Source organism: Lagopus muta, chromosome 2 (assembly GCF_023343835.1).
Source record: "Lagopus muta isolate bLagMut1 chromosome 2, bLagMut1 primary, whole genome shotgun sequence".
Taxonomy (NCBI): domain Eukaryota; kingdom Metazoa; phylum Chordata; class Aves; order Galliformes; family Phasianidae; genus Lagopus; species Lagopus muta.
Genome location: NC_064434.1, coordinates 73,979,796 through 74,004,784, shown reverse-complemented (window position 1 = coordinate 74,004,784; position 24,989 = coordinate 73,979,796). Strand labels below are relative to the sequence as shown.

General features: G+C 38.4%; 1 protein-coding gene across 6 annotated transcripts in view; it reads right to left on the bottom strand.

Moving 5' to 3' along the window:
• Positions 1 to 17,352: 17,352 nt before the first annotated feature.
• Positions 17,353 to 24,989, bottom strand: part of CHRM3 (cholinergic receptor muscarinic 3) — a 255,601-nt gene continuing 247,964 nt past the window's right edge. For all 6 annotated transcript variants that reach the window (XM_048936918.1, XM_048936919.1, XM_048936921.1 and 3 more), the window contains one exon: positions 17,353 to 20,762. In XM_048936918.1, the coding sequence (XP_048792875.1) occupies positions 18,941 to 20,762 (1,822 nt within the window). In that variant the 3' untranslated portion in view covers positions 17,353 to 18,940. The remainder of the gene's footprint in view (positions 20,763 to 24,989) is intronic.

The following is a 24,989-nucleotide window of genomic DNA, read 5'->3' as shown; positions in this document are numbered from 1 at the left end:
AATATAGGGCCTATGCTGTAGGATTTCAGCATAATTTGCAATCAAATCAGCCAACTGATTCCTTCCTGGGAAAGACCTCATATAGCATAGCAATCAGATAGGGATTTTGTGGGAAACCAAAGCTTCCCCCCATCATTCTGACAGATTGGCACTTCATATTGATACGTGGAGATGAAACGGAAATCCTATTAGCCTTTAACATGCTCCCTGCATTATTAACCTGAGTATAAGGGATATGTACTGGTCTGATAACTTAGAGACGAGGAGAAAACTCTTTCTGAATTTGGTGGGTGCCCTCAGTCCCAGTCCTGCACAACAGCTGGGGAGGACCAGAATCCAGGAGCCAGAGGCAGAGATCAATAAATCAGCTGACCTCCCTTCCTTATTTTCTTCCTTTGCATTGAAATTACTGCAAAGATACTCACGTTATTTTTTATTGTTTGTATAGTTCAAGAAATCGAAAGCTGTAGTTCTATATAAAGTGAAAGTCTTAGAAAGGGAAGTGCAGACAGGAATCAAGTGTTATACTTTCATTTAAAACAAACAAACCAACAACAAAAACAAAATCATCCCCTGTCCTTGCCGAGTAGATCACCTTAGCTCACTTGGATTAAAAATAACGAAGTAAAACAGCCAGTAAGGGACTATGATTTTGTGACTTGAAAATCTTAAAACAGTCTTTTCTCCTCTTAAAGAATCTCTGGCATGTTGTTGGATCTCCGCACTTCTAGGTGCTGAACTGTTGTTATGGCTACAACATGCATACTCTGAATAATAATAAAAAATTAAAATCCCTCTTTCAGAGTAAAAGGAAGTCATGTTTTTTCTCCATACATGAAAAGTAGTTTTCTGCCCTAGTCAAATAGTTTAATGTCACAAACAGCTTTAAAAGATAAGAAATGTATTAGAAGTTCAGTTTTATGCCCTCAAGTTTAGATCTGGAAAATAATAAGTCATTCAAGTTGCAGCCAGCCACCTCACTTATGATCAGACTGCTGAGTCACAAGCAGCGCTGAAACCTTGAAGGATGTCCTGCAGCTTGAGCTCTCCTCACTGCTCTGTAATTGAAAACCTCCCTCACAAGTCTGATAATTTACTACGCAGAGGGGCTGAGGCTTCCTAAACCATGAGGATTGAATATTTGAAGATGCAGGGAGCAAAGGATTTCTTTAATGCAAGAAACATTTGTGAAGGGAGGAATATAATGCAGACTTGTAGAATCCTTAGGGTTGGAAAGGATTTTTAAAGGTCATCTGTTCCAACACCCCTGCAATGAACATGTACACCACAGCTGGTGTCAGGGCATCAACCACGTTTCTGGACAACCTGTTCCACTGCCTCACACTTTCATCGTAAAAGACTTTTTCCTTATATCCAATCTAAAAGTACCTTCTTTAAGCTTGAAGTCATTTCGCCTTGTTCTGTTATCACAGACCCTCATAAAGAGCCTACCTCTTTCTTTTCTGTAGCTCCTCCTTAGATACTGAAAGTCTGCCATCAGTTCACCTTGGAGCCTTCTATTCTCCAAGCTGAACAACCCATACTCTTTTAGCTTGCCTTTGTAGGAGCAGGTTCCATCCCTTGGATCATTTTTGTGGCCCTTTTCTAGATATGTAACAACAGGTCCATGTCTCTCCTTCACTGAGGACTCCACATCTGGATGCAGCATGCCACATGAGACCTCACCAGTTCAAAGTAGAGGGACAGGATCACCTCCTTTGACATGTAGGTCACACTTCTTTTAATACAGCCCAGGACAGAGTTGACTTTCTGGGCTGCAAGGGCACACTGTTGGCTCATGTCCAGCTTCCCATCCACCAGTACCCCTAAGTCTTTTTCAGCAATCAGTCCTTTCATCCTCTAGTTTGTATTGGTAATGGGGGTTGCCTTAACCCAGATGCAAGACCTTACACTGGGCTTTGCTGAACCTCATGAAGTTCAACTGGGCCCACTGGTCAAGCCTATCTAGGTCCCTCTGAATGGCATCCCATTCCTCTGGTGTGTTGACCACACCCCACAGCTTACTATCATCAGCAAACTTGCTGAGGGTGCACTTGATTTGCACTTGACCCCACTGCCAATGTCACTGATGAAGATATTAAAGAGTATAGTCCCTGCACCGACCACTGTGGGACGCCACTCGTCACTGATCTCTATCCATACATTGAGCCATTGATCACCACTCTCTGGATTCAATCTTGAAGCCAGTTCTTCATCCATCAAACAGTCCACCCATCAAATCTGTATCTTTCCAATTTGGAGAGAAGAATGTTGTGCAGTGTCATGTCAAAGGTCTTACTAAAGTGCAGATAGATGACATCAGTGGCTCTTCCCTTGTCCATTGATGCAGTGACACCACCATAAGAGGCCACTAGGTTGGTCAAACTGGATTTTTTCTTGGTGAAGCCAGTGTCACCTGTTACAAAAATCTGTTCTCATAATGCATGTGTAATGAGGTGGATATTACCTTGAGAGAAGACTTAAACACAAATATAAGACAAAAGGTACCTTTGGCTTCAAGTCATCTGAATAAAAAATATCCATGTATATTTATGCATAATAGCATTTTTTCCAAGTATACCAAATATGATTAAAACTTAAATGCAGTATTTCTCTCTTAGGTTTTGCTTCACAGCTCCCTTAATCAGAGAAAATAAATAGAAAAATTCATTCCCTGTACTGCTGAGAAATCCACAATACCAAAACTCAAAGAATGCATTATTACTGAATATTAAGAAGCTCAAAATAAATATTTAAAGAGAGAACAGAGTTGATTAGAGTGACATATAAGCTCAGGGGGGAGGATGTGCTCATCTGCCCTCTTGACTACGTGGTATCAAAGCTGCAAGCAGCAATTCCAACCAGTTCGTGATTTTTGTTTCTCCTGGGAGAATTAAAAGCTCTTGCCCTGTGATATGAGAAATAGTTAATGAGACAGAGCATTTTAAAAGCAGCCTTTCACCTTCACTGTATAAATTCAGTATTTATATTTCCTTGCTATCTTTTTTTCCCAACAGGTCACAGTACTGATGACTTTGCCTTTGCTGTGCACTTCTGCAGATTGAAGCTGTTATTGAGACCAATAGCTTTCTTTCAAGCCCAGAAACCCAAGACACTCAGTGCTGCCTTTTTTTGTCAGAACTGCTCAGCTCTGTACTTCTCTGTATGTCCTTTAATTTCCTGTTTCTTTCTTTTTTGTTTGTTTGTTTTGTTTTCCCAGTAGCAATTCACTGAGCAGTGGGCAGTTCTAAACAGGATCTCCAAGATAATTTTCCCAGTATATTTCTCACCATGAAACCCTTCTTATCCCTTCAACATTTATCCCTCTCCAGTGAAGACCAACATCTTTCTGTTATTGCTTTCCTGTATGCCTGCTGAACAAACTCCTCGGTGATGCAGCGTGTATTTCATTGGACTCCCGATGGCAGCCACCTCTATCACCCAAACTCTGGGTAAGCTGCCTCACTCCTGCAAAATGGCACCTATTGAATTGGTCTTTGAGGCCATACAACACCATCACCTTCTGCACAAGAATTACTGCTTCAGCAATTAGCTCATCTGTGTGTTTATGGGATTAAAGGATCTGGCCTCTCTTACTAGGTTAGGTTGCCCCATCACAATTAGTCTTATCCTTTTTTTTTAATTAGTCCCACATCAGAGCCCCAGAGCTTATTACAGTCTGAACTTTGGAAATGATAAGATTCATATTCCCTTGATGTAATTGAAAGTGTAGTTTGTAGTTTTGTACAAGTCTGTAAGTTCTATGTGCATGCATATGAAATATCCCAAACTGTTGATTTAAGATTGAATTTAACAAAACAAAACAAAACAAAACAAACACAACTACAGTTTCTTATTACTCTCAGGAGTTCAGAGGTACATGGATCTGGTGATTTGGTAGAATGAGAAATACCAGACTATGGTACAGTGTGAGCATTATTAATTTTTACAGATAAATTAGGATCAAGAACACCTGGAGGTAAATGAAATTCCAGGCATAGGCAACACAATCATAATTTTAGTTATTTTTGTACTCATCTCAGAATGTCATGAATAAGCTGATATTTCTAAAAGTATTATATACACTCTCCCCTATAGCACTTTAGTAGCCTGTTCCCTTGGGGTTTGTTGCACTCAGCACCAATACTGCCCATCTTCTGCTGGGAAAGCAGGGCTGCAGGGTGTGCCACTGCTGGATGAGCCACCTTTGCCTTAACTGAAAGAGCTGGTCAGATATAACAAAGGTCTGATTTGAAAGCAACTACTTCATCATCAAGGTTTAGGAATTTGCTTCAGCACATTAATATATTGTTGAAGCCACCTTGCCTCCAAACTAGAACTTTCCTGGAACAGAATGAGAGAGACCACAGCTCTGCCTACCAATGTGGCCAGCTTATTTATGCCTATGCAATATTGGCAAATGTAATCTAAGAACACATACTGATAGGAAAATGCTTCTGTTTTGTGCACATGGTGATTTTCTCAACCTTTACAACAGATGACAAGATGAATCCTGAATTTTAACTTGAAATATGTGCAGTAAAGTTGTTAATCTGAGCTAGTAATAGAACTGTCTCTGTAGTTGATTAGGCCTCTTTCATAAGGGAATCACCTGGCCTCTGTTAGACAGAGACATTAGATGAGTCATTCTGCAATAGCCTGGATGAAGCTCAGCTGATGTGTAAAACAACTTCAATTTCTATAAGCAGATACGTACTACATCACCGAATACCACATCATGTACTCAGTGCAGAGAACATCCTTATAGATTTTAGTTGCAAGTAACTCATGTGAAAAGACTATTACCATCTTGAACAGCATCTTCTGTAGTACCAGCTAAGCTGTTTGATTCAGTGATCCTCACTAACTCATTTATAACAAGAAACAAAAGTTACTCTCACCTGAGTTACTGGCACTCTCTTCAACACTGATTGGAGCCCTGAAATCCTTGCTGCAATCCTAAACATCATATTAAATAGTTTATTATCTACTTCATCTCTTGGATAATTCTTGACTTTGGCATTATATTTGGCTCCCAAGAGTGTAAATCACAAGCAACAATGTATTTACTGTTAAAGTAATTTGAAGGCAAGCCACATTCATTCTCTACAAGATCACATCTAGTTTGTTTTGTATAGAACAGCCAGCCAATGCTTTTGTGTAATTATCATTTACATTGGCCTCAACAAGGATGATAAATCTTTAAACCTGCTAAAAGCACCCAAAAGTACAGTTGAACTTTTTGGTTGTGTCATTTTTTAGAGACTTTGACCAAAACTGAATGCAATAAACACAAAAAATGCTGGGAACTATTTTCACTAAGCCAACATTTTCCCACGCTTGCCCGCTGACTTACTATTTCATAGCATTGTAGGTGGTTTCAGTAGTGATATAAACAACTCACTGAAAGCAAAGTCTAGCTTCATTAAGCAGCCCACTAAAAAGCTGTGAAGGTTTATATCAGCTGGCTGACAGAAATGTTGAAAAATCCAGCATATGGCAGCGCTTACACAATAAAGCTGAAGTAAGTTTCCCGTTTTGAAGGCCTCATCAGGAAACTGCTCACTAGCTGAATAAAAGGATCTGTGCTTTTACATTTCCTTCTTATGTTATACAAATGTGCTTAGCCATCAAATGACAAGCATCAATGTCGTTACAAGTTAAAGCTTATCATTTTATTTAATAAAGCAGGCTGAATCATATTTATTAGGAGTGTAGCACAGACCCCTTTACATTAGTGGTATTCAGAGAATCAAAAATTAGTAATTACTGAAAAGTTATATTAGGCCTCCTGATAGAGTTAGATTATGAAATTCAGAAGTCAGTAGCCGCAATTTGCTAGTTATAAAAGACAGGCTTGTGACACAAACAGAGAGCAAATGTCACCCAGCCAGAAAACAATCCATTCTGTGGTATCTATACAAATCCACTCCACAGCTTGTATCTTTTCTCATTTTGTATTGTGTGTGGCCAATGGTCGTGGTCTTCCATTTAATTTCGTTGTTTGTTTTTTATTTTTGTTAGAATTTTGTGTTTTTCTTCTAGCACTTGACTGCAGAAATCACCCAGAAACATAAAGCACAATTTATTGTTTCTGACTCCTGTTACTGTCAGTGTTATACTCAGAACAGACATGGTATACTTAGAATGGACATGGAGGAGACTGAGGTATTCAACACGTCCTTTTTCTCAGCCTTTACTGGCAGCCAGGATTCCCACAACTCTCACATCCCTTAACCTCTAGGTGTGAACTGAGAGAGCAAAAACTTTCCCAGTGCAAGAGACAAGCAAGTCCAAGACTGCCTCATGAGAAGGGATGTATACAAGTCTATGGGGCCCAATGACATGCATTCCAGTGTCCTGAAGGAAGTGGCTGATGTGGTTTTCAAACCACTCTTAGTCACATATGAGAAGTCCTGGCTGTTGAGAGAAGTCTCAGGTGACTGGAAAAATGGAAGCATCACTCCCATTTTTAAAAAAGGGAAACGTACCTGGGAAACTATGGGCCAGTAAGCCTCACCTCTGTGCCTGGGAAGATTGTGAAGCAAATGCATCCGGAAGCTATGCTAAGGCAAGTGCAAGGCAAGATGGTAACATGCGAGAGCCAGCTTGGCTTCACCAAGGACATACTATGCCTGAACAATCTGGCAACTTTCTGGGGTGGGGTGATGGCACCAGTGGACAAAGGATAACTGATGTCATTTACCTGGACTTGTGCAAGGTCTTAGATATAGTCTCATACAATATGTGTATCTCTAAATAAATTGATACTGATTTGAAGAGAGAATATGGACTTGTTTAATAGTTGCAGCCAGAGGGCTGCGATAAATGGTCTCATGTCCTGGTGGAGGCTTGTCATGAGAGGTGCCTCCCAGGTAACCACCTTCAGACTGATGCTCTTCAACATCTTTGCTAACTACAGAGACAGTGGGGCTGAGCACACCCTTCAACAAGTTTGTATATGTTACTAAGCTGAGTGGTGAGTTGATGCAATAAAACAAGGCATGCCATCCAGAGGGATCTGGACAAGCTTGAGAAGTGGGCACATGTGAACTTAATGAAATTCAGCCAGGTCATGTACAAGGTGCTGCACTAGGGTCAGGGCAATCCCAAATACATGTACAGACTGGGAGAAAAACTCATTGAGAGCAACTCTATGGAGATGGACTTAGGGATCCTGGTGGACAGAAAGCTGGACATGAGCCAGCAATATATGCTTACAACACACAAGGGCAGCTGTATCCTGGGCTGCATCAAAAGCAGACCATTCTATAATTCTGTGATCATCAAAAGATGTATAGTCAATGAATATACAAATGCATACAGATCTTATAATTAAGAAATATACAGGAAAATTAGGCTAAATAAGATTACTGCAACAAGAAGATAATAAGTAGAAAATGCTCACCAATGTCATAGGCTTGCACTATTCTCCACAAGGACTCTCTAGAATCTCTAGGAAAAGATACTTCCTTAGTGGCAGTCAGCACTTAAATGGGATCTAGGAGAGGTGGAGCCAGGCTCCAGCCCTTCCAGTAGCACAGGTGAATTACCTCCACCTGTGCTCCCATGGCTGACTCACTGCTTGCCTCAGGTGGTCAGTCAGAGGTTCCGGTCATGATTCAACAGTTCCCATACAGAAGATCAGCAAAGAGGAAAAAAAATTGATGTGTTCTATGTAGCTCCTCTGTCTATGCCCATTGCTCACGTGCCTTTTGTTTTACAGTGGTTTTAGATATGACACTTTAAAATCTGTAGATGATGGTATCTTGTGTATCCAGTGTACTGGAAACTGTTCTCCCTCTTCCAGACTGATCTAGTGGGTAGCAACCCTGCCTGTGGCAGGAGTGAGTGGCACTAGATGATCTATAAGGTTCCTTCCAACTCAAACTGTTCTATGATTCTACAAAATGGTAATCTCTTCTTAGGGATTCTTTATAGCTGAACAGGCAAGAATTATCCTTGCATTAATTTATCCTAGAGAGAGACAGTTAAAACTCAGTAGAATATCGTCTGCTTTTTCTGAGGAAATAGACTGAATGCATCAATGTACAGTCAAAAAATCTGCTTGAGATAAATGACAGCTGTGACAGAAAAATGAGAACAACTTTCATGTTTTTATTGCTGCCTTAGAAGCAATTGATAAACAGTACACTTCATATATAAATGAACATGTGTCAATAAATGACAACAAAAATAAATTACAATGACATAGTATTTAACTTTACAAGGTTGTACAAAATTTCCAAATATGAATAGATTTCAACTTAAAAATTTGAAATAAGTTAAAACTTCAACTATTCTGAAGACTTGAAAAATATACATACAATTTCACTCAATCACATAATTTACAGTATGATTTTTGTTTTTTTTTTTTTTAAGCTGTTAATCGCATACACCCATATATTTTATAACTGTATTAATGGAACATATCCTGCTATATGCAGATTTACTGCACTGGGAGGGTGAAAGGGATTCCCTGAGGGCACAGAACAGGCTTTGAGTGTTTATATTTTATGTAATTTGATTACATTCATTAACAAGAAATACAAAACCAAAGCATTATTTATCTGCCCTATAAGTTAAGAGTGATTTACATCCTCTTGCTAGAATTTCCCTTGATTCTAATGAGAATTCTGAAGTATGATTAACAACAGCATTGGGCCAGACTAGGTCTGTTCAGTCAGGATAAATTAGGTCATATTATGTAATGAAATATGTGAAAAATACCTGTTTTGTGTTAGATCTCATTATAGGTTATATATCTGGTCTTGACTATGCACCGAGATATTTGCTTCCACAACTAATGGGAAAATACTTTTGATATGGTACTTTAAAGTAATAGGGTGGATTTTGGACTGGTATTTTAAACAGCTCAGTTATGTGCACTTGATTTCTAAATGTTATGAAGATTAAAAACACTTGACAAATCCTCTTGCCTGCAAGTGTGTGAATAATTCACAATGCTGAGGGTCCAATTCAAGCCATACAGTAAGGTGTAGAAAGCTCATACTGCAGCTTCCTGATACCTAAGGTAGTGTGGTTAATACAAAGCTTGTCCAACAGATTCTGTTCTCCATCAAAAGGAAAAAACTCTCTTATACAGAAATCATTTTTTGAGGAAACAGACAGAGGAGATCTACACAAATTGGTGTAGGAGAAAACTGCTCGGTTGTCAGAAGTGTAGGAAGACACTGGTACAACCAGAGATGAGTCTTAGACTCACAGAACCACAGAACCATTAAGATTGGAAAAGGCCAATAAGATCACCTTGTCCAACCAGCAGTCCACCCCCACCATGCCCACTAACCATGTTCCCCTGTGCCACATCCACACATTACTAGAACACCTCCAGGAATAGTGACCCCACCACCTCCCTGGGCAACCTGTGCCACTGCCTCACTGCTCTTTCTGAGAATAAATGTTCCCTAACACTCAGCCTGACCCTCCCCTGGCATTAGTTTGAGTCCGTTACCTCTCGTCTGATCACTGGTATCTGGGAGAAGAGGCCGGGTATTAGATGAAAAAAGATCCACGATGTCTCTTTATGACTGAATTTTCTCTTCTCTGAATACATTAAAATGTTGCATCAGTAAACTACCCTTCCTCCAAACAGACAAGCGTTATACATACATCATTTCAAAGGGAAGAAAGAACTGAAAAATGAGCCAGCGATAAGCAATTCCTCGTTTCCATTTTTCTCTGATGCTCATGGAAATAACGGGCAGTGCTGTTCTCGCTGAGTCTAGGAGTGTTGCGGGGAGCCGGGGCTCAGCTGTCGGGCGACAGATGGAGGATGGAGCCGGCAGAGGGCGCGGGGCAGAGCCGAGCCACGGCCGCCTTCCTCCAGAGCGGGGCGGCGGGCTGGAGCTCGGGGTGAGACTGGGGCAGAGGCAGGGGGCAGTATCACGGCAGTGCCGGCTCCGGGAGCGCAGGGAGCACGGCGGAGCCCAGCCGAGGGCAGCGGTCGAGGTCGGGCCCTGCAGGGAAGCTCGGATGCCGCGGGAGCACGGAGCGGTGTCACCGAGCAACTGAGCGTGCCTTAAAGCCAATTAATAGCAGCCAAAGATCCCCTGGCAAACAAATGCAGTCCACGTTGCCTTCTACAAACTTTCCTGCAGAGAGCTATCCCAGACGGAGGGGAATTCGTGTCACCAAAGGATGGACTTGACAGAAACTTCTACTTTTTCTAAATCACTCACTGCCCTTGCTACTCTTAATCTCAAATAACTTTAAAGTTATTACTTTTTTTTTTTTTTTTTTCTTGATTGCTTGTTCTGTGTTCTGCCCTGTGCTGGATTGAGAGAGAAAAAAAGAACACGGAAATATATTTCAAAAGTTCATCCAAAACCTCGTGGTTATGTAAAGCTTACATCACCAACTGCTTGGCAGACAATGTGTTGTACAATCAGATATGACTTTGTATCACATCAATTACTTTTTATCTTAACTAACAAGCCACTCCATGAGCAGCAAGGAAAGAAATGGCTTTATCAGCTTATACTAATGCAACCGTTATCAGGGGCATACAGGGTAAAAGGCATTTTTAGATTACAATAATAATATATTTTCAAGGAAAATTCCACATGGGAAGGTGCCACCTGATTAGCTTTATATGGAGGAATGAAAAAAAATACGAATATATAAATAAATAAGGATGTTAAAGCAGCTTGGCAGTACAAAATCTCTTAAGAGCACAATGCTGCACAATGGGAGTTCAGTGGGCACCAAGTTTGTGCAGCGCATTTGGGCTGATACCTATTTGGTTAGAGGAGAAACGAGGAGGCTCAGAGGGCTCCAGAACAGGCCTGATGCATTACTCTGCCTGCAACCACACAGCCATGTACTCTGCCCTCAGGGCTGCAGTGACCACAGAGGGCAGAATGCCTACAGCAGCATTTGAGTCTGTTCTGCAGTATCTACTCTTCGTATTTGCTGACTAAAGGAGGGAAGGTTACTCCAAAACACTGCTGAAGAGGAATACAAATGCAAAGCAGTCTCTTTCTGTTATTATCCACCTCTACTCTTCCCATTCATGTGCTAACAATTTGCAAGATGCCATCAGTTATGACCAGTGATTCTTTCTGACAGTTTACCTGGACACAGAAGTTTAATTAGTCACCAGGTGAATTGTTATGCAATACAACCCCTGCAATTTTGCCAGCAATTTAACTACCACTCTTATTTTGTATGGTACCTGAATGGATAGTTACAACTTGAAAAGTAGATACCAGGCTTGGCGTGACTATTCATGCACTGCTTATTTATACAGAAGAAGGTGGAAGTCTTTCTTCTACTGCTTCCTAATTATTTTATCTGCTTCCACTTAAGATCATCTCCACCAGTTTTGGCAGAAGAAAAGCAGGGTGTGATAAGAAGTAAAACTGCAGATCATCCCTTTATATGAAAGAGGTTTCTGAGGTGCTCAATTACTGCATAAAATCTGCTCCTATATTTCAAAACGAGAAAGAAATAGTAAAATGTAAATGTATTAAAAATATTTGAGCCTTAAAAACACATATTTGAATAAGGTTTCTGGAACTTGTTTTGATCCATCATCAGAAAACCGGCACAGAAACCTTTCAACTAATAGGAACAGAAAAACACATCAGGAAACACATAGTGTATGTTCATCAGACTCCTGTGATGTTATCTTTACTTGTATCACAAAAATACACAGTATCTCCAAGCAGTAGCAGGAAGCCTATGTCTTGGCTTCCGTGGCCCACGCCCTTCCCTGGGAGGATGCAAATGGCAGGAGCTTGCTTCCAGCTTCAAGCTGGACAAAATCCCATGACCTCTCCAGGCCTTTAGAATGGAAGAAAGGCATGAATCCTGGAAACAAAAGTTATATAGAAAAACTGCACCTTTGTCACTGAACATGTACAACTTCAACAGCCTACACCTGCAAAGCATCATTCAGAAAGCAGTGAATAATAATAGTTCATACTTTTTTAACTTTTAACTTCTAAACAGGTGCATTCATGCACTGTGCACACTGATTCCAATGATCTCTCCTTGTGCCTCTTGCCACTGAGTGATGAATACATTCTTCTGTTCCATATTTCGCCTCTAATAACAGCAGCTGCCAGTCAATATGCATTGTATAGAGTACAAAAATGACACCAGTGCTTATTTAAATTTCTCTTGCATTCAACAGTGTAGTAGTCCCTCATACAGATAATTCCTGCCTCATAGCAATAGGCAAAATGCATGAGCTTAAGTCTGCTCAGAAAGTACCAACGACTGTGGAGAAATGTGCAACTAATTATGGAGCTATACTATTTTGAAAATAAGCCTGGAAGGACCTTCTATCACATTCAGTAAAGTGTGCAGGTCCAGCAGCAGACAAAACAAAGTCTGTTCTTAACCTATGGCCAAGAAACCACACTGATTTTGAATCAGTGCCAAAGGAGCCAAATATTTACTCAGAGATACATCCACAGTAGAAAGGTTTTGTGCTAATAAGGACCAGTTGTAAAATAAGCACTATAAATGGAGATACAAGATGGACAAATTGAATGTATTTCTGATTTTTTGCTTTTTCAGCTTGGTTCACTATGTTTATGTGAAAAGAAATCCAGGAAAGGATGGAAGAAAAAAGAGGGAAGGGAAGGATAGGTAAGAGAAGGAGTCTGAGGAACAAAGTTTCATATCAAAGTGATATTTTCTGGCTATGATGAATTATCCAATAAAATTTCATTTTATCATTGGATAAATGCAAAAATGTGGCTTGCTTGCTTGTGAAATTCAAACAACTTTGTTTCTTTTTAGTGGAAATCTGGAAATGCTGACATGAGTCTGATCCATCTATACTTTCCCTCTATTCCTATGTTTGTTTTTTCTAATGCAGCAAAAAAAACCATGAAAAGCCTTCCTAATTTTTTAATCGGACAACACAACATTTCTTCTTTTCAGTGAAATTCTGAAATATAGTTTTGAGTACTGTACAAACAAGAATTTCAGATATTAAATACTCAGTTTTGAAATCCAAAATAAAACTCTTCAAAATTCTCTATGCCTATTCATGCCCTCTCATTCTGGAGGAAAAAAAAATAAATAAATAAAAGAAGAAGAAAAGAAGAAAAAGGAAAAAATTCAAACCAACACAGGAAAGAATTTCCTTCATTCTAGCTAAATCTGTAATATTTTGCAGGTACTATAAATGGGATACTTCTATACTGATGGAAGAGGGTGTTGAATAGGTATGTATAGCTAGAGGGGACTGAATCCATTTGAAAAGTAAAAATGATGAATGGAAAAAAAACATACTGAATATCAGGTAATACTGCACGTCTCTTTCTTATGATATATCCACACAGTGCAGGGTTCAAAGTAAACTGACCTACAACCTTTATTCTCATGGTGTTGACCGCTCTGTGTCACAATGACAATCATGCTCAAAGTGAAATAATTAACTGCAAATTAATGAAGGCTCACTCCTCATCACTCTGATGAGAATCAGTCAATTATGTTTACATGAATGATGAAGATTGGGATTCCTATTTCTCTTATGAGATCTCAGAATCCACTTTTAGAAATAGAGGCCTTCCCTTATTTTCATATTTGGCAAAGCCAGAGTGATTTAATTAAACTAATGGTGTTGAACCTAGTGGAGTACTGATGCAATAACTCAGTGTGTGAAATCTGGTCATGCATTTCTAAATTTTGGGTAATGTCCAAAGAACCAGAACAACACACAGAAAACAGCATGCTCAGAAATAGACATAACGCTTTTTGAAAAATAGGCACTAAGATGTTGAAGCATTTCTTTCAGCTAAGCAGAGCTGACCCAAACTGTCCAGGTACAACTGATAAGGCATCAAAGGTAATATTTACTATGACCCTCCATTCAACATAATTTTGCAACTACTTCCATGTACATTGTTTTAGATGTATGTGCATCTCTCTGTATGTGGCTACACAGCACAATGTCATACTTAGGTTATTCTTCTGACATATACAGACTGCATATAGATGTTTAGGTACAATCTACATGCTACATGATATACACCTGAATAAGCCATTAAATAAATAGCAATTTCCTAATTGCTTTACTGTGTTATTTGTACTCCTTCCATTATATTATCCCTGTTGGGTTAACTGAAACTCTCTGATCATTTTAGTATTTAAAATTAATCCAAACATCTGCAAGCACATATTGGAATGCATCTGTAAATAACTACAGCAATCTTTCTTTAAGAGAAAAAAAAAAAAGTAAAAAAATAATCTATATTGTAATATAATATGTATTTCAAATGCAGCAGGGGTGGTGAAAAGTAGACAATGTCCTGAATACCAGTTAATAAGTTTGCCAGCTAGGACTGTAAAGATCTATCAGTGACATCAAATACTGTGCTGATGGAGCCAATACACAGGGTGTAAAATTGTAGTGCCAAAGGGTATGAAATAGAACCAAAAATGTGCAGCTCTAAACATCCTATTCATATCAATTTGTTTCCAACAAATGGCATGACTGAATTAGTTATCCTATGCATGCTCATGCTAAAAGATGAAATGCAAAAATGCCCAATTAACAGAATTGCAAAATCTAGTATTTTGCTCTCTATGTCTATAGAAATAGTGAAGTTGACAGCCTACAGGTGATCTATGCCTGATAGAAAGGGAGAAACTCACTTTTAATTCTCTGAAAATCTGAACGTCATGTATGACTTAGTTAAACTTCCCACTGGGAGTGGTTGCGTATCACAGGAGTGCAGTTAATGGACCAGAAAAGACAGCCATTGTCAAACTCAACACACATCTGTTCGTAAGCTTTAGTTAACAAAAAGTAATACAGACCACTTCAACCTGCTCCCAGAAGAAAGTGCAGTGGTATTTGCATGGGTAAATAAATAAAAGACTAAAAGAATATATATATATATATATATAAAGGATACTGCTTCAGTTCCTTCTGACCAGTCTTATACATCCTTAAGAAGAAAGTATCAGTCTCAACATTAGCACTGCTGGAGCTAGTAACATGCCCTTGGAGCAGTTTAACTTGGCATGGGAATCTTTCGAAAGGGAAGAAAGCCTGAGAGTAAGACAAGCTTGTAAAACATGTTATGAAAAGAACCTAGGAACCATGTGGAGGAGAATTAGATTTTGGAATCTCAAATATAAAATGGAATAGAGGTGCATAAGATGCTTAAGTGGGCAAGTGTAATGCAGTTTATAAATGGTTTAACGTAATACTACATGACTATCCATACTATGTATGTGGTAGCATGATGATGTCCAGATACTCAAATTTACTGATGGTGCTGATCAGGAAAAAAAGACCAAAAAATCCTTTTGCTTTGATGTTTGTATTCCATACAGACAAACTGAGTGCACTTAAAGAGTTTCATTCACTTCTTACATACACAAAGGTGACGAGCCAAGATGTTTTTAAGATTTTCTTACAGAAGAAGTAAGGAAATATAATAATCAATACAACCAAAAAATAAGAAAGCAAAGTTGTACATGACTGAAGAAGGTCATTAACTGCCTCAGAACAATGGTGTGGGCATTCTCACAAAACTGCTGTATCTCTGGAGGCCGCTTATTGTTCAGCTTATTTAGATCCAGATCTTCAGACCCTGGGAACTGCTCAGATCTGCACGTTTATCCTGTGAACAATGATTGACTGATCTGCAGTTTAAATTCTAGGAAGTGCGTTCTGCTGTGGTAGGATGGAGCCCCTCGACACCTACTCCAGGACCTCTGGATCAGGCATTTCTCACACAATTTTTTGGTTCAGAAGCAATAAACTGTCATACACTTTTGCATTGGGAAAGCCAAATTATTACAGTGAGTTTCACTGTCTTATAACTGTTCAGTGACTGACAATGACTGGGCCTATTCCGCAAAGCTTTGTTCAGACAATCCAGTGGCTCCTGTCTGGCTATCTCCTCTCATTTTCTGATCCTCTTCATATGGAGTCTAATCTTGTATTATTGCAGTTAATGAGAATGATGCCTGGCCTCTGAAAAGCCAGCTTTTCATGTAAGGAATGTTAATGGGACTGAGCTGTTTGTCTGCCCTCAGAATGACGCTTTCTATCTTACTTTTCCTGAAAACAATTGCAGTATTCTATCATTTGTACTTAAAAAAAAGTAGTGCTGTGTTAGATTGTACCTTTGGGTCTTGCATCATTCTTCTTCTGAAAGCTATCATGTGCGCTTGTGTTCATAAATAATATATCCACTTGTGCATATAATTACAATTTGTGTGTGTGCATGGTTTTAATGCAAACACATATACATAAAGGATACAACTTAATTTGATCCCCTCTGTACTTGCAACACAGACAAATTCTTAATATTTTATAGTGCATATTCCATTAAATAAATAACAAAATTGATCTGTGCTACAACATGTGTATACGTACACAATTTATAATGCCTGTAGTAACATTTTAAAGCCTGTTCACACATCAAAATACAGGTTGTTTATTTCTACCTTAAAACAATCTGAGGGTTTAGCTCTTCCTATTCTGTAAACAGTGGTGACAGCTGCTTTCAAAGAAGCTTAACTTCATTAAAATATAAGTTTCCCATTGTAAAATCAATACTAATATACCATAAATCCCCCTGATGAACTCTGGCTTCCTTACATGCTCTCTCTCATTTTGTGTGTTAGGGGCACAGCACTACTCTAAGTATCAGAAGATAATAATATGGCAAGATATAGATATAGATATATATTTAAATGTTAAAACATTAGTTAGGTCAACTTGAGTAATGAATATATTTCAAATATATGCTTCTTTCTATAAACAAATATATTTAATTTTCTTTGTAAAGTGGGTGCCTTGCAAGTTCTATATGTCTACTAAACTCATAAACCAATCCTGGGCATCTTTATCTCAAAATGCACTCGTGTCATATAGCTGAAGCTTTAACTTTTTTGTTTTTTTTTAACTAAACTTGCACTTGAAGTAGACTTACAATATAATTTACAAGCTTACTTTTAGGTAGACATTTTAAACAATTCATACAAAAGAAAGATTTGTATGTCAAGAGTATTTGTTTTAGTGACAAGAAAGCTAGGTATACTCTATTCATTTCTCAAGCAGACCTTTATGAATCACTTTAAAAGGACATTACAGCTGAAGACTGAAGAGCAATATTTATCAACATTAAATAAAACATTTGGTGAAGTATGTATAAATATTTCTTCATATGAACATAACACAAAATTAAATAGTTCAGATACACAGACACCATTTAATATATTTCCACTGTTGTCAAAATCATCTGTAAACACCATCTCACACTGAATACAAAAGCAGCTTTTACATCAGTTCTGTGTTCACAACACTGATGCCCCTTTATAAAATAAATTTGTTTTATTTTCAGCAAAAAAAAAAAAGTGTAAGCAATAAAAAAAGTTTTGGTCAGTTCAAAGACAATACAAAATTATCTTTCAACATGTAAATAAATCAGATTTAGAACAGTTTAAAGTACAATCCTTTCCCTGGGGGACCTCTGACTTCTATAAATCACACTGTTCAGTGCAGACCACATCACAAATGCCAGGAAATACTGGTCATGTCTAAGCTAGAAATATGAAAGCCCTTTAAAAATTTTCTTTATTAAAAATTACCAGGTTACAAATGGCAATATCCACATTTTCTGAAACACCAAGTAACATGGCAATAAACAGAATTAGGTATACTTCTACTTAAAAGAGATTCTGGAAAAGAAACACTTTAAAATGAGTGTCCTTCACATGCAAAAACAGATTATTTCTTTTACACACAGCTTTCACATCTGAAGATCACCTGGGTTGAGCATGAAATGGGGCTGCTGATCATGTCTGCACCCGTCTGACCACTGAGCCTTTGAGCACTGATAGCTCAGATGTGAGCTCTCACTATTCCACACTCTACAAAGATAAACACGTGCTCTGCCCTGCATGTGACCATCAATTCCTTTCACCTTCATATTCTTTAAAGTGATGTAATCTCATGCGGGGAGAGATACCGTGCTCAAGGCAAAGGTTACACTGGGCACACGCCCCATTATAAAACTCTATAGACAGGCTCACAGGCAACGCTTTTGTTCTCTCCATTTGTTTTGGCTGGAGAGATGAACCTGAATTTCAGGTGGTGAACAATGAGATAAATATTTATAATACAATTTTCTAATATATATATTTTAATTTCACTCACATGCAAGAGTGATGTGGGGCCCTGAAAAAACTAGACCAATAGATTACCTCTTTCCTGGTATGTGTGTATTTTAGAGATGTGAATGTATTTTTTGCATACATACACACTCACACACACACATACATATATAACATGAGCTGCACACATGAGCTGCACATTTGGCGACCAGGAATCAGGGGTACAATTAATAATAATACACCAAAAGAGAAGTAGACAGGAAGCTCTACCTTGACAACAAGAAGCAATTTTGCAACCTATACAGTGTCTCAAATAATTTCATAATCCTGTTTTGCTGGCTTGCTACATCCGCATGTGACTTGAATTGAAAGCTGTTGGATTCCTTGGAAACAGAAGAGTTGGGCTAGCTAGATGTGCTTACCTGAGATCCCAGAGTTGATTACAATCAAAGAGCTGGGCAGATCAGTAATGGGTTTACAATTGCTATACAGCTTCTTTCAAATTTGTACGAAAACTTTATTAAGTCTTTCATTCTTTAGTAAAAACGTTGAAGTTTGTTAGTTTTTGCTGAATGCAGACTTCATTTTTATATTAAACCAGATTTATTAAAAGGATACATATGCCCGGCAGCTGCTTTCATGTCCTGATGTTTAAATGTTTGAATCAGCACCCTGGAACCACCCTCCCACCCCATCCCGTCCTGTCCCATTCCAGCCCCTCCCAATCTCATCCCATCCTATCCTACCCCATCCCTTCCAAACCTATCTAATCCTGTCCCATCCCATTCTCCATTATTTTTTCAGTTGTTTAAAAAATACTATTCTATGAAGCCTCCCTAGGGATCCGCTTATGAAAAATGACAGACTGCCTTTGCTGATACTGCTGTTTGCGTCGTTTTCGTTTGTCACACTGGCACAGCAGTAACATCTTGAAAGTATTTCTGAACATTTTGTTACACAGTGCATAGCACACCGGGTTCACTGTGCTGTTGATGTAGCAAAGCCAGTACCCCAGGTTCCACACAGTTTTGGGGACACAGTTGCAAAAGGTGTTCACCAGAACCATGATGTTATAAGGAGTCCAGGTAATGATAAAGGCAAACAAAATGGCACTGAGTGTCTGTGCTGCTTTCTTTTCTTTGATAAGTGACATTCGTTTTCGCTTTGTGATTTGACTTCTGGTCTTCAAAGCAAATTTTTTTGCCAGAGTTGCTTCCTTGAAGGACAAAGGCAGGGCTGCAGATGTCTTGGTCATTGATGAGATGCCATCAGAAGCTGTAGCTGTCTCTGCTGACCCTGGCTGAATTGGAAGCTTTGAAAAACTCTTCTGGAAACTTCCACCATCCTGAATACTTCTGGGAGGTTGCAGTTTTTTAGGTTTCTTTTCCTGTGAGTCCGTGTCGGATTTCTGCAGTTCATCTGCTGACTCATTCAGATCTTCCGAGGAGGGCAACTTTGTGGAATTGAGGATGGCACTGTGACCAGGAAGCTTCAGCACGATTGAATAGATAGCTCTGGTCTCTGCTGTGATGTCCTCTTCATCAGATGAGGCTGAATTTTCAAGGGAGGCAGCAGCATCATTGTTGTTCCAGCTGTCACTGCTGCTGTGCTCTTGATCCCCCTGGTCTGTATTGGGTTCCCAGCTCTTCATTGTGAGCCAAAAGTGGCAGCGCCTGTACTTCTTACGGCTGGAGCGCTTTGTGCTCTGCCGTTGCAGCTCATAGCTGCTGCAGCTCCGGGAGCTGCCAGTCTGGTGTACAAAGCGTGCTGTCTCTGCCTCACTGCCTGAAGCCTGTAGTCCCGCTAACTCTTTGGTGCGTTTCTCAGTCTCCTTGTAAATCCTCCAGTACAAAATACTCATAATGGTGACTGGCAAATAAAAGGCAGCTATGGCAGTGCCAAAAGTGATGATAGGTTCACTTAGAAACTGGATGAAACATTCATCAGGAGGCACAGTCCTCTTCCCAACAAAATACTGCCAGAACAAGATGGCAGGGGCCCAAAGAACAAAAGAGATGACCCATGCTAAACCAATCATTACTCCAGCCCTTTTAGTTGTTCGTTTGGCTCTGTATGTAAGCGGCCTAGTGATGGAAAAATACCTGTCAAAACTTATGACAAGGAGATTCATGACAGAGGCATTAGAGGCAACATAGTCAATGGAGAGCCAAAGATCACAGGCCAAGTTTCCCAAAGCCCAGTGGCCCATAATAATGTATGTGGTGAAAAGATTCATGGAAATAACACCGATGATCAAATCTGCACAAGCAAGACTCAACAAGAAGTAGTTGTTGACTGTTTTCAGTTGTTTGTTAACCTTAAATGAGACAATCACTAGGATGTTTCCTATGATGGTCACTAGTGCAACAATCCCAGTGAGGAAAGCAATCAAAACTACTTGCCAGACAGTGTGTCCACCCAGAGGGTCTTTGATTGTGGCATTTAGGGATGTGTTTGTTGATTCCACAGTGGAGAAGGGAAAGCTCTCTGTGGTCTGAGGAAAATCATAGCTGCCAATAAGCGATGCTCCTTCATCAAGTAGTCCTGGTCCATGGGAATCTCTCTTCCAGAAGGAGCTCACATTTGAAAACAGGGGCAAGGCTGAACTGCTATTGTGCATGATCATTGTGGCTCTCTGACATAGTCTGCAATGGAGAGAAAAATAAAAAAAAAATCAAGTGAATGAGTGCAGGTGATAAATAAAAAAATTGTTCACATACTCATATACATAACCTTTAGCACTTTGAAAGATGTCTTCAAAAGCACAGTTGCCTGTGATACAGTCCAAGTCAAACACATATGTGATAATATTCAGCTTACAGCTGTGAATAATCAAAGCTCTTTCTAGCAATCACACAGTGTTTTCTCAAAACCATTCAGTAGCAGAAGAACCAAATTCCCAGGAGAATTTGAACCTTTGATAGCATTAAAACGTCCACTAACTCTTAATTAAAATGCTTCCTAATGGAAGCATGGAACTCTGTATCTGAACAACCTGCTACCTTGGAGCCTTCAAAAACTAAATGCCAGACACATGTGGATACAAATTCTGTGAGACTGAGTCACTGCTGGTCCCCAGAGCTCCCATGGCTCTAGCAAAATGATGCCTCAGACTGCAGTCTCCAGAAATAGCTAACATGGAACAAAAATATTTTTCCACCTTTCCTTAAATTACAGAGATACAGAGATTCAGCATGATTTAACTATATATCAAGCTACTATATCCCTACATTGCTACAAAATAAAAAGATCTTTTCTGCTATATTTCAGCAATCTGATACTAGAAGTTCTCACCACTGCTTTTTGTGCATGACACTTGTCATTTTGTATCTACATTTTTACACTTGGTTTAAGGATTTTACATGAATGTGTAATGACTTAAAAATGTCTTTGGGGCAATACGTTAAAATTTCCTTTGAAAGTATGGTCTCTAGAGTTGGGGAAAATGTTTAGCAGAAGTATGTCAAAGCACTTATTAAACACTTCAGAAAAAAGAGGAAAAAAAGCATGAAAGGGATTCATAATTAAACTTTAATCCTTTTCCCTAAGTACTTATGTAAAATGAAGACATGTTCAGAATACGGATTTGGATTTCCCTTATTTCATTAACTTCTGTGGTCATCTGACTAGATCTGTTGTAATAAATCAATTATATCATCAAGCAGCAAGAATTTTGATGAGAAAATCCATTGCAGATGATAAATGTTGAACAAAATATGCTTTCAAAGGCAAACGTTTGTATTCTTACAGAATCGTTTCAGTCAATATATTATGACATGAGAAAATTATGAAAAGCCAAATGCACTGGCACTACAGAAAATATTTAAAGAAAAAGGGATTTTTTTTTTTTTTTTTTTTTTTTTGGTTCTGTATATATTTTGTTGTTCTTTGAAATGCACTTAGTTTTGTCAGCAAGCTGTATGAAGCTGTGATTTTAAACTGTATAGTTCCTCTTATATATGCATTAAAAAGAACAACAATTTGTTACTTTAGTTCAAGTACAGTAATTACATAAACCATATTTTGGTGTCAAGGAAATATTAACTTTTCTGTTTTACTAATAAAAAGAAAATATTGCAATGTTACTGCAGAGTCTAATTCAATCTACATTGAAAGTGTTCATTATCATCATGACACATATATATAACAAAAATACAATACCAAAACATAATAACAAAATAATAACTGTACATATTGCTCTGGGAAACACAGAATTAAATTCAACTTCTTTCTAGATAGCAAGATGGAAGTTTGAAACTAAAATTATCTTTCATCAAAAAAGCTGACATTCCAAATCCAATTTTCATTGGAAAGGAAATGTGCACGCTTGCATGAAAATTCAGACAAACAGACGTTCTAAAAACTTGTCAATTTGTAAATGAAATTAAATCAGAATTTGGTTTGTGAATTTCTTTTCAACATTGAAATATTGTGGAATATTTCATGAAAAACTATATAGTATCCTAAAATGTCTTCTCAAGTGAAAACTCTATTTTCTGAAGGAAAATAGTGACATTTTTTCACAGTTTGTTTATTGTTTGGAAAAAAAGACTGAGAAGATCTGAATTGGCTTCATAGGCTTCATAGGAAGGAAACAGTAAAAATGAAATAAAGAATTAACCATGTAACAGAAATAGCAACGGGCAACTTGCACTTATTTGTTTTTCATTAACTAATTTTAAAAACCCAGGAAGTAAGAGCAAAAGCACAAGACTTTAACTAATCACAAAGATTACACTGCCATCATATAAAATGACGATTAAAACTTACGTGTTGTAAAAACGAATATTAATCTTTTAGCAAAATGTATTAAACTAATTAGAATTCCCCACATTCCCACTCTGATTTTCATAGACCTAGCTAAGAATAGAGAGTCTATCACTCTGCCTGTGTTAAATGTTGCAGTATAGGTGACTATCTTGACGCATATTTGGCTTTTCCTATGGCTGTTACCCACTTGTCATGTCTGCTGATTTAAACTTTGTGGGCAATGTTATTACAGGATTTAGAACAATCAGAATAACAACTCCTACCAGCTTAAAGTAAGGTATACCAAATGTCATAACAGACAGCATTCAACACATTGAAGATTGGTCCTGAGCTTGTACCTGCTGCATAAAAATGCGTATTTTGCATCAAATACATAATTAATGCAGGACTTAGGGCACAACAGGATAAAGTGGGTGAGGAAAAGTGGCTCATGCAAGATGCTTGCAAACATGTGAGTGAGTAAGCAGGACAAAGGGAAAGGAAGGCACAAGAAAGATACTTGCCCAAGATGCTAGAAGAAACTCTTTGCTACTGTCATGGGAAATTGTTCCCTATAAATTAGAAGATGGTGCCAGGAACCACACTAATTTGTGGCATACTTAAATAGTCATTATGTTTTATATTTTGCTATACTTTTTATGCTTTGCATAAAACCTTAAGCTTGTTTTACTCTCCTACTGAAATTCACAAGAATGATTGTGTCTTGGGACCACTAAAAATATGAGTTTTGAAACTGCAGTGCTATCAAAATACTTATGGAATGAGTAGTGCAAATTGCATGACTGTGTTCAAACACCATACACCTCTCCTTGAAAGAACTCTGTTTTTTAATGATGACAGAGTGAAGTGGCTATCAGTTTTAAAGTCAGCTCAGGATTTGCTCTACATTTAACAACAGGTGACTATTTGTTTTTCAAAATTAATAATTTAGTTCACAAAGAAAGTATTTACCAGCTTGGGTTTCAGCATCTTTAGACATACAGCTAATACCAAAATGAAATCATGAAGATGGTTCTATAAAGTGAATTGCACTGAGATCTATTTTAGAAAGTAGCTATAGAGAAATGAACAAGAACATGCCCCATCCTTGTAGACATTCAAGGTCAATCTGGATGGGTCTCCAAGCAACCTGATATAGTCCTTTTTTCTTGCAGGGGAGCTGGACGAGATGATCTTTTTAAGACCCTTCTAACTCAGATTATTCTATGATTCTACAATTGTAGGATATCTAAAACAAAGAGCAGCATTATGCACGTTTCCAAGAACTATCCATACGCAAGTTTTTGAAAGGAAGGTGTAGAAAAATAACACTAGATTAAAAGTACACTATGGCATGTGAATCATTCTCTGAGGCCTGATCCATCTGTACTGTTATGTGATATCTATGTGGTCATCTTTTTCCTTTGTTCTCAATCAAAAATTTCCACACTTGTCAGACTGCTTTTCACAAGCAAATCCACACAAACTTTTCTGAAACTATTTTACCATGTTCTTGCCATCTATTAGAAAAGGTGTGAGACACAACATACTTCTTCTTTGCTTCCTCAAGAAGCACTCTGCTTATGGTTTTGGAGCTGGTATAATTCAGGCCACTAAACATAATGTGTTCTACCTTATCCTTATCCTGCTGCTTCAATGACGGTGAACAAGTCAAATTTGCAGTGTCAAACAGACTCATCCCACCTATTATAAAGAGTGAAAGTCTGCAGAAGGCCATTTGCAAAAAGGCAGAAAGAGGTCTGGATGAGAAGCACACTCTTGCTTTTCATTCACTCCTCCTCCAGTGCCCTCATATCTGCTCAAAACACCTTGACCAAGGAAGTTATTGACTGTTATGTAGAATGGCTAGAAAAATGGAGATCTCAAATACTCAGGAATTATAAACCAAAGTATGTGTAAACTCAATGTGCAATAACATATTCTCCTTTGAAGGAGGCACTGAAGCATAATTTAAGTTCACCTAGCTGCTTTCAATGCACAGGTGAAACAAAAACACAGTTCACTTGTGAGCAATCACTTGAACAAACAATGGCGATGTTCTTGCCAATTATTTATGGGTCAGTGTGGATGAGAAATAGAGTCAGTGTAAAGTATTCTTGCAG